Here is a 13,391-nt window from a genome sequence, read left to right as displayed (position 1 = left end):
TTGACAATGAAGGCCTGATTTACAAGTCTCCTCTGAACAGTTGATTTTGAGATGTGTCTGTTCCTTGAACTCTGTGAAGCATTTATTTGGGCTGCAATTTCTGAGGCTGGTAACTCTAATGAACTTGTCCTCTGCATCAGAAGTAACTCTGGGTCCTCTTGAGAGCCAGTTTCATCATAGTGCTTGATGGTTTTTGAGACTGCACTTGAGGAAACTTTAAAAGTTATTGACATTTTCCAAATTGTCTGACCTTCATGTCTTAAAGTAATGATGGACTGTCATTTCTCTTTCCTTATTTAAGCTGTTCTTGACATAATATGGACTTGGTATTTTACCAAATAGGTCTATTCTCTGCATACCACCCCTACCTTGTCACAACACAACTGATTGGCTCAAACGCATTAAGAAGGAAAGAAATTCCACAAATGAACATATAACAAAGAACACCTGTTAAGTGAAATGCATTCCAGATGACTACCTCATGAAGCTGGTTGAGAGAATGCCAAGATTGTGCGAAACTGTCATCGAGGCAAAGGGTGGCTAGTTTGAAGAATCTCATATACAAAATATGTTTTGATTTGTTTACACTTTTTTGGTTACTACATGATTCCATATGTGTTATTTCACAGTGTTGATGTCTTCACTGTTATTCTACAATGTAGAAAATGGTCAAAAATATTGTGTCCAAACTTTTGACTGGTACTCTATTATTTATATGTATATATTAATGTTGTTGCCTGTTTTTCATGTTATTCTAACGGCGTTCTTCGTTTGTTGAAAGAGAGGACCGAAATGCAGCGTGGGGGTTAATCATGATCTTTAATGAAACAAATGACGGAACGATACATGAACTAACTTATAAATACAAAAAAACAACAAACGGAACGTGAACCCTAATTACAGCCTATCTGGTGAAACTACACAGAGACAGGAACAATCACCCACGAAAGACAAAGCGAAACTCAGGCTACCTAAATACGGTTCCCAATCAGAGGCAACGAGAATCACCTGACTGCTGATTGAGAACCGCCTCAGGCAGCCAAGCCTATACAACACCCCTAATCAGCCGCGATCCCAAATACTCCAAACCCCAATACGAAATACAATAACATAAACCCCTGTCACACCCTGGCCTGACCAAATATATAACGAAAACACAAAAATACAATGACCAAGGCGTGACAGAACCCCCCCCCCCCCCCAAGGTGCGGACTCCCGGACGCACCTCAAAACCATAGGGAGGGTCCGGGTGGGCGTCTGTCCATGGTGGCGGCTCCGGCTCGGGACGTGGACCCCACTCCATAAATGTCATAGTTCTTCCCCTTCGCGTCCTGGGATAATCCACCCTCGCCGCCGACCATGGCCTAATAGTCCTCACCCAGAACCCCACAGAACTGAGGGGCAGCTCGTGGCTGAGGGGCAGCTCAGGACTGAGGCAGCTCGGGACTGAGGGGCAGCTCGGGACTGAGGGGCAGCTCGGGACTGAGGGGCAGCTCAGGACTGAGGGGCAGCTCGGGACTGAGGGGCAGCTCGGGACTGAGGGGAAGCCCGGTACTGAGGGGAAGCCCAGTACTGAGGGGAAGCCCAGTACTGAGAGGAAGCCCAGGTAGGTAGTAGGCTCCAGTAGATCCTGGCTGGCTGGCGGATCTGGAAGATTCAGGTTGACTAGCAGATCTGGAAGATTCTGGTTGACTAGCAGATCTGGAAGATTCTGGTTGACTAGCAGATCTGGAAGATTCTGGTTGACTAGCAGATCTGGAAGAATCTTGTTGACTGGCAGATCTGGAAGAATCTTGTTGACTGGCAGATCTGGAAGAGTCTGGTTGACTGGCAGATCTGGAAGAGTCTGGTTGACTGGCAGATCTGGAAGAGTCTGGTTGACTGGCAGATCTGGAAGAGTCTGGTTGACTGGCAGATCTGGAAGAGTCTGGCTGAATGGCAGATCTGGCGGCGCTGGGCAGACTGGCGGCGCTGGGCAGACTGGCGGCACTGGCTGCTCCATATAGGCTGACAGCTCTGGCGGCTTCTTACAGACTGACAGCTCTGGCGGCTCCGTGCTGACTGGCAGCACCTTGCAGACTGGCAGCTCCTTACAGACTGACAGCTCCTTGCAGACTGACAGCTCCTTGCAGACTGACAGCTCCGTGCAGACTGACAGCTCCTTGCAGACTGACAGCTCCTTGCAGACTGACAGCTCCGTGCAGACTGACAGCTCCGTGCAGACTGACAGCTCCGTGCAGACTGACAGCTCTGGCTGCTCCATGTAGACTGGCAGCTCCTTGCAGACTGGCAGCTCTGGCTGCTCTATGCAGACTGACATCTCTGGCTGCTTCATGCAGACTGACAGCTCTGGCTGCTCCATGTAGACTGGCTGCTTCATGCAGACTGGCAGCTCGGGCTGCTTCATGTAGACTGACATCTCTGGCTGCTCCATGCAGACTGACAGCTCTGGCTGCTCCATTTAGACTGGCTGCTTCATGCAGACTGGCAGCTCGGGCTGCTTCATGTAGACTGACAGCTCAGGCTGCTCCATGCAGACTGACAGCTCCTTGCAGACTGGCAGCTCTGGCTGCTCCATGCAGACTGACAGCTCTGGCTGCTCCATGCAGACTGACAGCTCTGGCTGCTCCATGCAGGCTGGCAGCTCCAGCTGCTCCATGCAGACTGACAGCTCTGGCTGCTCCATGCAGACTGACAGCTCTGGCTGCTCCATGCAGACTGACAGCTCTGGCTGCTCCATGCAGGCTGGCAGCTCTGTCTGCGCTAAACAGGCGGGAGACTCCAGCAGCGCTGTAGAGGAGAAAGGCTCTGGCTGCGCTAAACAGGCGGGAGACTCCAGCAGCGCAGGAGAGGAGAAAAGCGCTGGCTGCGCTGAACAGGCGGGAGACTCCGGCAGCGCAGGAGAGGAGAAAGGCTCTAGCTGCGCTAAACAGGCGGGAGACTCCGGCAGCGCAGGAGAGGCGAGGCGCACTGTAGGCCTGATGCGTGGTGCTGAGGACACGCACAGGAAGCCTGGTGCGGGGAGCTGCTACCGGAGGACTGGAGTGTGGAGGTGGCACAGGATGGGCTAGACCGTGAAGGCGTACTGGAGATCTTGAGAGCAGTGTTGGCACAGGACGTGCAAGGCTAGGGATGTGCACAGGAGGCCTGGTGCGTGAGGCTGGCACCAACTTCACCAGCCGACTAACACGCACCTCAGGACGAGTATGGAGCGCTAACTCAGGTGCCATCAAATCCCCAACACGTTCCGTCGGGCGAATTCTATGCAAAAAGCACCAACACAGCAACTCCCTCATTTCTCTCTCCTCCAATTTCCCCATTAACTCCTTCACAGTCTCTGTTTCGCTCACCTCCAACACCGGCTCTGGTTCTGGTCTCCTCCTTGGCTCTTCACGATAAACAGGGAGAGTTGGCTCAGGTCTATCTCCTGACTCAGCCACTCTCCCTCTGAGCCCCCCCCCAATACATTTTTGGGGCTGCTTTTCGGGCTTCGCTCTGCGCCGCCGTGTCTTTCTTTTCTCCAACTCCATTCGCCTATTGCCTTCTTCGCACTGCTCTAGCGAATCCCATGCGGGCTCAGGCATTCTCTCTGGGTCGGCCGCCCACCTGTCGATTTCTTCCCACGTCGTATACTCCATGCCATTGCTGTCCATTATGTCCTCCTTTCGCTGCTGCCTGTTAACACGCTGCTCGGTCCGAGTGTGGTGGGTGATTCTGTAACGGCGTTCTTCGTTTGTTGAAAGAGAGGACCGAAATGCAGCGTGGTGGTTAATCATGATCTTTAATTAAACAAATGACGGAACGATACATGAACTAACTTATAAATACAAAAAAAAAAAAAACGGAACGTGAACCCTAATTACAGCCTATCTGGTGAAACTACACAGAGACAGGAACATTCACCCACGAAAGACAAAGCGAAACTCAGGCTACCTAAATACGGTTCCCAATCAGAGGCAACGAGAATCACCTGACTGCTGATTGAGAACCGCCTCAGGCAGCCAAGCCTATACAACACCCCTAATCAGCCGCGATCCCAAATACTCCAAACCCCAATACGAAATACAATAACATAAACCCCTGTCACACCCTGGCCTGACCAAATATATAACGAAAACACAAAATACAATGACCAAGGCGTGACAGTTATTTTGTCATTAATACGTGACACGTATCAGTTTGCAAACATTGTTAAAAAAAATCTACTAACTAGCTAGATAGCTCACTTACAAGACTAGTCATGCTAGCTGCGTTGTTGCTTGCGATTGGCTGTGGTCTTGGGGGTGGCATACAGACTCAGAGTTACCTGTCAGGCATCATTCATGGTTTAAATGCCCCACGAGGGATTAGATGCCCCAAGAGCTCTTACTTACCTCAAGTTAGCATGAAACGCACCATCCTTTAGTGTAGCAATCAATGAAAACCTATACGCTGATCCGCTGGGGGCTTTGCCACCCCAGCCATACAGTCAATCTATCATCAATGCGTCCACTCCTATTTACAGGGTTTATCTCGTGATCTCGACAAAACAATATTTGTTATGTCGTGATCATGAGATAAATATGTTGGGATCTCAATAACGAGATAAATGTTTTTTTTTAAATTAGCATGTCCTTTTTGAACCGTAGTTATCAGTCATCAATGCATATCTTACTTTTTGTTGACTTCCATGTCAGACAGACTTCACTAAAAATATCTGAGCCGTGTGTGAGACATGTTAACACATTCTTCCAAGTCCCTATGAAAACTATCTCAATTTGCAGCAATCAATTCACTCCATAGTGGCCCACTCAAACACATTATGCCTCTATGTGAGAACAAGGCTTACCAAACCTTCAAGTCATTACTTCCTGGTGTAGTGTTATTACATGATCATGTTAGGCATTAGTGTCAGGCATGAGAAGGATGAGACACTAGACGTCGTGTAGTGTCATACGTGTGTGACATTGTAGTTCAAGAGGCAAGTGATTTAAATGATTGACAACAACAATAGAAGGACATCTTACTTTTTTTGTCTTATGATCTTGATATATCTTAGTATTATTCTATAATGTATCTTACTGGATATATTACTTACTGGATATATTATTCTATACTTCTATTTTCTATACTCATGTATTGATTCCTTTCAATTGTGTGTTTCTATTCTAACTGGCATTATTTCCTTGGTAATCTAGGAACCAGAAATGGACCAGAACCTGTTTGGAGGGGCCCCCAGATTCCTCACGCGGCCCAAAGCATTCGCAGTGTGCGTGGGCAAGGATGCCACTCTAAGCTGCACCATCGTGGGCAACCCCACCCTACTGATTACCTGGGAAAAGGAGAAGCTACGTCTGACCTCCGGGGGCCGCTTCAAGACGGTGGATGATGGTAATGTCTACCGCCTCACCATCTACGATCTAACCCTGGAAGACAGCGGCCAGTACATGTGCCGGGCCAAGAACAACGTTGGGGAGGCATACGCATGTGTAACCCTTCATGTAGGCCTTCCACAGGAGATGGTGGACAGGGCCCCCGTCTTCATGGTCAAGCCTACCTCTGCACGTGTGGGCCTGGGGGGCGATGTGGTCTTCCACTGCCGGGTTGCTGCTTACCCAGAGCCCAAATTTGACTGGGATAAGGACGGGCGTTACCTAGCCGAGACAAACCGCATCAAGGTGTCTTCGGACGGCGACAGCAGCTCCCTGAGGATCCAGAGCGTGCGCAGCCTAGACAGCGGCACGTATACCTGCCGTGCCCAGAACTCGGTGGGCCGCTCGAACTCTGCCGCCGCCTTGGTCATAGACACCCAGGACTCCCGTCACCTGGGCCAGGACAAGAGCACCTCCCTCCTCTCCCACATGCAGAAGCGTAAAGAAGGGATCTCCATCTACCGCACAGCAGAGACCCGCAGCTCCTCTCACAACTCCACCACCACCTCGTCCACGGCCACCACTATGGTCACAGACGGGCTGAGCGCTCTGGGTCTGGACCACGGCAGCGCAGCACTGGTCAGCCAGCTACCCAAAAGCGTCTTCACCCGCACCTGCACGGTGACTGAGGGCAAGCATGCCAAGCTTAGCTGCTTCGTGACGGGTCACCCCAAGCCTCATATCATCTGGAGGAAGGATGGGGGGAACATCGGCGAGGGACGAAGGCACATCATGTATGAGGACCAGGCCGAAAATTTCATCCTCAAGATCCTGTACTGCAAGCAGAGCGACAACGGCCTGTACACCTGTAATGCCTCCAACATGGCTGGACAAACCTACAGTGCTGTGCTGGTGATTGTTAAAGGTAAGAAGAGCTTTTTTGAAACCTTTTGACAAGCTTGATATACAGTATGCTCACTGGTGTAGCACACGCCCCTGCAGCCCTCGTGGTTGGGGTTCCCCCGGAGGTCGGGCCCCCCAGATTGCATATGAACACGTCATAAGCCATGATTTCATTTTTTGGAATGACGGGAAATTAGCTTTAAAACTTCATATTTTTCTCTCAGCCTCATGGAAAAATGTGTAAAATAGCACGAGATTAGCTATTAAACGGATTTGTTTTGGTCTATACCCCATTGCAAAAAAAAGTACAATGTTTTTGTTTTCTTTTTTTTTTGCAATGGGGGGACCTTAGCTGACAAGGTACAAATCTGTCGTTCTGCCCCTGAACAGACAGTTAACCCACTGCTCCTAGGTCCTCATTAAAAATAAACGTTTGTTATTAACTGACTTGCCTAGTTAAATAAAGGTTCATTTAAAAAAATGTCAAATAGTGAATTTACTCTATGCATGATAATATAAATTTCTCCATTCTAAAATAAAATGTTTAGCATTAGTTTTTACATATCTCGCATTGCCATACTCCCAAATCTAGTTCATCACTTGGCTGCTGAGGAAAAAGTGAGGGTAGTTTTTCCATAAAATGATACATAAAAGGATTAATGTAGGGAGATGACTTTAAGATTAACTCTCATGGCTCTATATAAATTGCTGATACTGGACTAGTATATATATATTATAAATATAGATTTTTTTGAAAATATAGCTGAAATTAATATAATCAAATCTGTCTACACCAATGACTGTATATATGAATGGACAAAACCATCGGTCATGTGACATTCATATGTGAAGACACAATAGCGCATTTAAGATGGCGTCTTATGGAGACATAACATGCGCAGTTTGAGCTACTGCAGGTAGTGGCGTCGCAGGCAAACTCAGTTTTGCCACTTTTCATTGAAATAGATTGGCAACAAAGATTGCCATTTCCCCATTCACTATAACGGGGAATCTTGTTTTCTGCTAACAATGCTTGCAGTACCGCGGTCAGCCTTGAATTTCATGACTTGATGAGAGGGGGCAGTCGTTCTCCCCTGGTCTACACTACCAGAATTAACCAAAGTAAGCTAAAACGTTCACGTGAGCACAGTGTTACTTTTTTCCAACATACTGTAGACTTAAACTGCGCAACTAAGTGGTGGAATGCTGGCAGCGATATGAAGGAGGAGTGTTGTGTTTCATCTATTTTCTCCCGGTGATGAGTATTTCACAGTGGCTATTAGCCCACTGTTGCCCCCAAGCGCCAGAGCTAGGGTGACTTTCCATGAGGCACCCCTGATTGGCTAGAAGCCTGGAGCATGGATTATCAATGGCGGTTGTTAATCTCTGTCTCAATTTGACAGTGAGTGCAGAGCCCATGGCTGGCATTTGGTTGTGTCTGGTTATAATTGACGCCAGATAATGGATACTCGACATGCCTGCCTTGTTGTTTTATAGGATTTTGTCGGGGGATTTGCAAAGGAGAGGGGCTGTATCCCCCTGCCATGTATGCACCAGTGTTCCTATTAATACCAGATCATTTGATAACCCCTCTGGGACGCAAGAAGCAACGTTGGAAAAGGTCATAATAGAAACCTACTCAGTAGTCAAAGTCCCAGCCAAACATTCAAAACACACACGTTTAGAGGATACGATATGTGGAAAGATGAGAGCAGCCCATAAAGGCTTACCCAAAATGTAAGTGAATATGATTTCCCCAAAAGCATAAGCCACTATTTTGAACCCATTGTAAATGGCCTTGTGAACTCATTTCATAATAAAGGAAATAGGCAGTTACATCGTAGAGAACTAAAGCATTATTAAGCAGTGGTGGAAAAAGTACTCAATTGTCACACTTGAGTAAAAGTAAAGATATCAAATGTATTTATGAAGCCCTGATATCAGCTGATATCTCAATGTGCTGTACAGAAACCCAGCCTAAAACCCCAACCCAGACAGGAAGATCACGTCAGTGACTCAACCCACTCAAGATACCATTATAGAAAATGACTCAAGTAAAAGTGAAAGTCACCCAGTAAAATAATACTTGAGTAAAAGTCTAAAAGTTTTTGGTTTTAAATATACATAAGTATCGAAAGTAAATGGAATTGCTAAAATGTACTTAAGTATCAAAAGTAAAAGTATAAACATTTTCAAATTCCTTATATTAAGCAAACCAGGCGGCACAATTATTTTTTACTTTTTTTTAACGGATAACCAGGGGCACACTCCAACACCAATTTACAAACAAAACAATTGTGTTTAGTGAGTCCACTAGATCAGAGGCACTAGGAATGACCAGGGATGTTCTCTTGATAAGTGTGTGAATTGGACCATTTTCCTGTCAAAATGTAACGAGTACTTTTGGGTGTCAGGGAAAATGTATGGAGTAAAAAGTACATTATTTTATTTAGGAATGTAGTGAAGTAAAAGTTGTCAAAAATATAAATTGTAAAGTAAAGTACAGATACCCTAAAAAGCGACATAAGTAGTACTTTCAAACATTATTTTACTTAAGTACTTTACACCAGTGTTATTAAGCCTAAATGGAGAAGATTCCTTTTGTTTCTGTAATCTGCTCTCTAATGATTGTACATGTTATTTATATACCATGAGTCATTTATTGGAGCCCATAGACAGTCTTAAATCATGTGTGTATCACGTTTTTACACTTCTTTCCTGGGGTGGATTGGTTGGAGATTATTGGGTTGTCCATGGATTACAGATTAAATACATAAGTGATTGAAGCTCTACTACTCTACACATACTCGTTTAAAGGGGTGCATGGAGTGTTCAGAGATACTGTAGATGTATTAGCTCATTTAATTACTGGATGTCACCCACCTTTTGAAAATGTTTCTGTAATCTTCCTGTGTCAGAGCCCAAGGCATTGTATGGCACAGTGTATTCAAAGAAAGACACCATTGGATAGGCAAAAACAAAAAGAGATAGACTTTTTGAGCAATTGACTTACTTATTGATGGGGTTCACCTTGGGGTCATGATTGTGGCTGGACCAAATGATTGATGTATTATAATAATTGATTATGCTTATGTTGTATTAATAGAAGGGGAAGGGCTATAAGACCCCTCCCCTCGACTACAGATTAGCAATATATATGCTTTATAAGGTTTAATATTGTTCCACAGTTCTTTTCTAGTCTCTGCTTCTTATAAGAAACAGTCTGAAAGATGTGTGTTATTGCAGTAAAAATATGGTGTCTGTGAGGAAGCGCCTCAAGGCTAATAGAGATTCATAGACACAGAACCCTGCAGGGGAGTAAAAGAGATAAGAGACTAGTCAGACATACAACTATAAAGCAACTTGGGGAGTGGAATATTACTGCTGAGCCCTTAGAAAACACTGGAACTATTGTCTCTCCTGATGCATGGGTTTGGTCTCATGAGTAGAAGGTGTTGACGTAGGCAGTTACATCACTAGGGGTTGACTGCAAGCATATTAAAGCAACTTGGACCCTTTTCTATTTTGCAGAACTTACTCGGAAACATGCGTGCTATGTTCCCGTTGTCAACATCTGTCTGCAATTACAGTACATTAATAAATTAATGATTGAATTACTTAAAGATATTGTCTGATTGCTGATTTCACCAATAAGCAGATGATTGACAACGAACAAGGAACCTACCCCAACAGTATCTACCAATATGCATAATTTTCCTCACCTTTTGAGAATTATTCTGTGCTCTTCCCATGATCCTCAGAGCCCAAGGTGCCGTTCAGGAGGAAGCTGCAGGATGTGGAGGTCCAGGAGAAGATGACGGCCATGCTGCTGTGTGAGGTGCCCGTTTCTGCTAGCCAGGCCAGCTGGTTCATGGAGGAGACACGTCTGGAGGACAGCTCCAAGTACTGCATGGAGGAGGAGGGGACCATGCGTCGCCTCACCATCCGCAATGTCACCACTAATGATGATGCCGTCTACATCTGCGAGATGAAGGAGGGGAGCCGCACCGTAGCCGAGCTCACTGTGCTGGGTACGAGAGCCATTTTCTAGTCTCTCTAGTCTTCTGACAACCTTCTGATGCATCCATTAACAGATAAGGCAACATCATCAACATTGAGATTGTCCCTACATATACTTTGATGGGAAACATGTAAGACAGAAGTTAACATTGCTTTAGTTTACAATGACATGTTGTGCAGTTTCGTTATGTAATAGGCATTACTGCATATTACTGTCAAACGATACTGTGAAAATGCTGTCAAAACATTTAACGGTGCAAAGGGGGTATCCAATTTCATTTATGACTTCTCCAGGGGACAATAACCTTGGTATTTAGTTTGCACAGTGCTAGTGCTGCAGCGTTGTAGACCACACTACACCTGCCCTTTGGTGACCCCTGTGCTTGTCACTTCCAGGGAATATCACTAAGAAGCTTCCCAGGAGGACTGTAGTGTCGGTGAGTGATACAGTGATCTTCTGCGTGGAGCTGGAGCACCCCTGTTCTGACGCCTACTGGACGCGCAACGGCGAGCGCCTGAAGCCGGACACACGGATATCCATTGCGTGCACCCTCAGACAGTACACGCTAACCATCAGCCACTGCCAGGCCGACGACTCAGGAGAGGTGGCTTTTGTGGCTGGAGACTGCAAGACCTCCACACGATTCTCAGTCGCGGGTGAGCTACAGACATAGACCTACTTGCGTAGAACACAGACTCAACCCCCCCCCCCCAAAAAAAAACACAGACTCAAAGCCCTTTTCCTATCATGACACTAAATAAGGGAATCCTCAATTAGAATAATCCCATCACACAGGTTAACTCTTATGTTATGTCCATCTGCAGATACATCATGTCACTTAGAATTGTCTCAGGATGTATCATGAGCCTAATCGAACTACACCTCCCTCCGCAGCTGCCAGAAAGCACCCTCCAGATCCCCCTATCGACGTGGTGGTGCGTAGCAAGACCGACTCGTCCATCACCCTCCACTGGTCCCCCCCAGACAGTGACCGCCCCGTGCCCATCAAAGGGTACATGGTAGAGAGGAGGAAGGTGGGTGCCCAGACCTGGCAGAGGTGCAACGGCATGGAGGTCAGCCCCTTTACTGAGATCACGATCCAGAATATCACAGAGGAGGCCAGCTACCAGTTCCGCATCTCCGCAGTCAACGACTACGGCCAGAGCCAGTATATGGAGGTGCCTGGGACCTTCTACCTCGGTGAGACAGAGAAACATCTCATTAGCATTACTCCCCCATGTGTCATTTCTTTCTCTCTGTCTCTGGCTTAACAACAAGAATTATCAACTCTAAACCCCTAGCGGTGAGACAATACGTCCTATAACCCACGCCCTCTCCAGAGCTGATCACTTCAGTAAAACCCCAGCACGCTGCTTTTGAATGAAGCATATTGACGTGGTTTATTTCACCCTTTCTTCCAGAGCCCTCTGCAGAGGTGAAGACAGGCCTGATGAACAGCACAGCCATCTCAGGCGAGGAGGCCTCCCTCTCCGTGGACCTGTCTGCCGTGTGCTCTGGCTCCTGGTCTATCAACGGCCGCCTCCTGCGGAGTGGGGCTGACTACCTCATCACACGCCAAAAGACCACACATACGCTGACAATCCGAACCGTCTCGATGGAGATGAATGGAGCCGCGGTCAAATTTGTGGGCGGTGGCTCCGAGAGCACTTGTATACTCCACGTGAAGGGTAAGCACTGGAATAGAGAGCAATGCCAAGAATAAGATCTGTGGGTTGAATGTGCAGGTCTTCATTAAGATTGATGCTTAGACTTGCCTGTATAGAGGCTCTATATGCCGTGTGTTTATGAGTCCTTTTGTATTCATGCTACATAAGCAGTTAGGAACCTCAGGTTCAGGTAACTTCAGTTCCTCAGGTGTTTTCTGTTGGTAGACAGTCCTCATCAGTTCCATGGGATTTTTCCACAAACAACAGCTACAGGTGAAACCTCTATTTGTAGCTCCAGCTGTCCGGTTCACCAGTAAGTCCGCTCACACCGAGGTGGTGACCTGCAGCGCCCAGTCCTCCGCCCAGCTGACCACAGAGGTGTCCGATTATGATGCTCAGGTGTGTAGTGGGGAAAAGTCCAGATGACTGAATGAACGAATGAACAAAGTCATGCTTTATTGGTCTGTTAGGGTTATGAAACGTAAAAGGGGGTAGTGTAATAAATACCAAAATAACGTAACTCTTTAGAATTGTTCCGATTCAATTCACTGTGTTAATGAATGTGTTAGGCTGACTCTTATGTGGGTTGTGTGTTCCGCCAAATTTTTTACGTTTCCTCTAACTCTGTAGGTGGTCTGGATGAAGAATGGACGGGAGCTGAAGGTGGGCAAGAAGTATGAGTGCATGAGCACCGACCGCAAGAGGATCCTGATGGTGCACAACGTCACCGAAGAGGACACGGGCATCTATGAGTGTGTCTTAAACGAAGACCGAATGTCCCTGCAGCTTTCTCTAAAAGGTACAACAGGACAGTCGAAGGATCAAGAAAAAAGATTCACCTCAACTCCTGTAGTAATCTGTCATGCTAAAAAGAAGAAAGCACTCCAATGGGCACATGTATGCAACTTATTAATAACTTGTTGGCACCCGGTGGGAAGTGGAAACCTGGTACCTCAGATCCCCATATCCTTTTATTAGAGTTGCAGGAATAGCAAAATGCTGTATACTTTCACTGAACACCGTTTTAAATTTTTTAATTTTTGACATGTTTTAAAAATCTAAATCCAGTGGGTTAGTCAGACCCCGAGTCTTAAAGTGACAGTGTATCAAATGCAACCTCTAACCTACATTAGCGACAGAAAGCCCCTCTCACGCCACATGACACACAGGGACAGACTGGGCTGTGACAGCTAACACCAGGTGGTAGTGAGCCGTCTAGCATGGAAAAGAGCTCTCTGTCATCCTGTAATAAAGTCCAATGTGTCACTGGTACCGTCCCCTGTCCTCCAACCACGCGCAGGCAGACACCCACCTATCATATGATGGTGTATGAAATGTAACTGTTTGGTTATAATATAATAATCCAGTATTTGAAAAAGCGAATAACTCGTCACAGATAAATTCTGTCATTGCGTTTATTTTTTAAATATTCAATTCCATATGGTTCTT

General features: G+C 46.4%; 1 protein-coding gene across 14 annotated transcripts in view; it reads left to right on the top strand.

Moving 5' to 3' along the window:
* Positions 1-13,391, top strand: part of obscnb (obscurin, cytoskeletal calmodulin and titin-interacting RhoGEF b) — a 102,590-nt gene that overhangs the window by 10,087 nt on the left and 79,112 nt on the right. For all 14 annotated transcript variants that reach the window (XM_031806454.1, XM_031806443.1, XM_031806444.1 and 11 more), the window contains exons 2-8: positions 5,178-6,276; positions 10,016-10,285; positions 10,671-10,931; positions 11,170-11,475; positions 11,697-11,963; positions 12,235-12,341; positions 12,573-12,741. In XM_031806454.1, coding sequence (XP_031662314.1) covers positions 5,187-6,276; positions 10,016-10,285; positions 10,671-10,931; positions 11,170-11,475; positions 11,697-11,963; positions 12,235-12,341; positions 12,573-12,741 — 2,470 coding nt within the window. In that variant the 5' untranslated portion in view covers positions 5,178-5,186. The remainder of the gene's footprint in view (positions 1-5,177; positions 6,277-10,015; positions 10,286-10,670; positions 10,932-11,169; positions 11,476-11,696; positions 11,964-12,234; positions 12,342-12,572; positions 12,742-13,391) is intronic.

Source organism: Oncorhynchus kisutch, linkage group LG27, assembly GCF_002021735.2.
Source record: "Oncorhynchus kisutch isolate 150728-3 linkage group LG27, Okis_V2, whole genome shotgun sequence".
NCBI lineage: Eukaryota > Metazoa > Chordata > Actinopteri > Salmoniformes > Salmonidae > Oncorhynchus > Oncorhynchus kisutch.
This window is presented reverse-complemented; position numbering and strand designations above follow the sequence as displayed.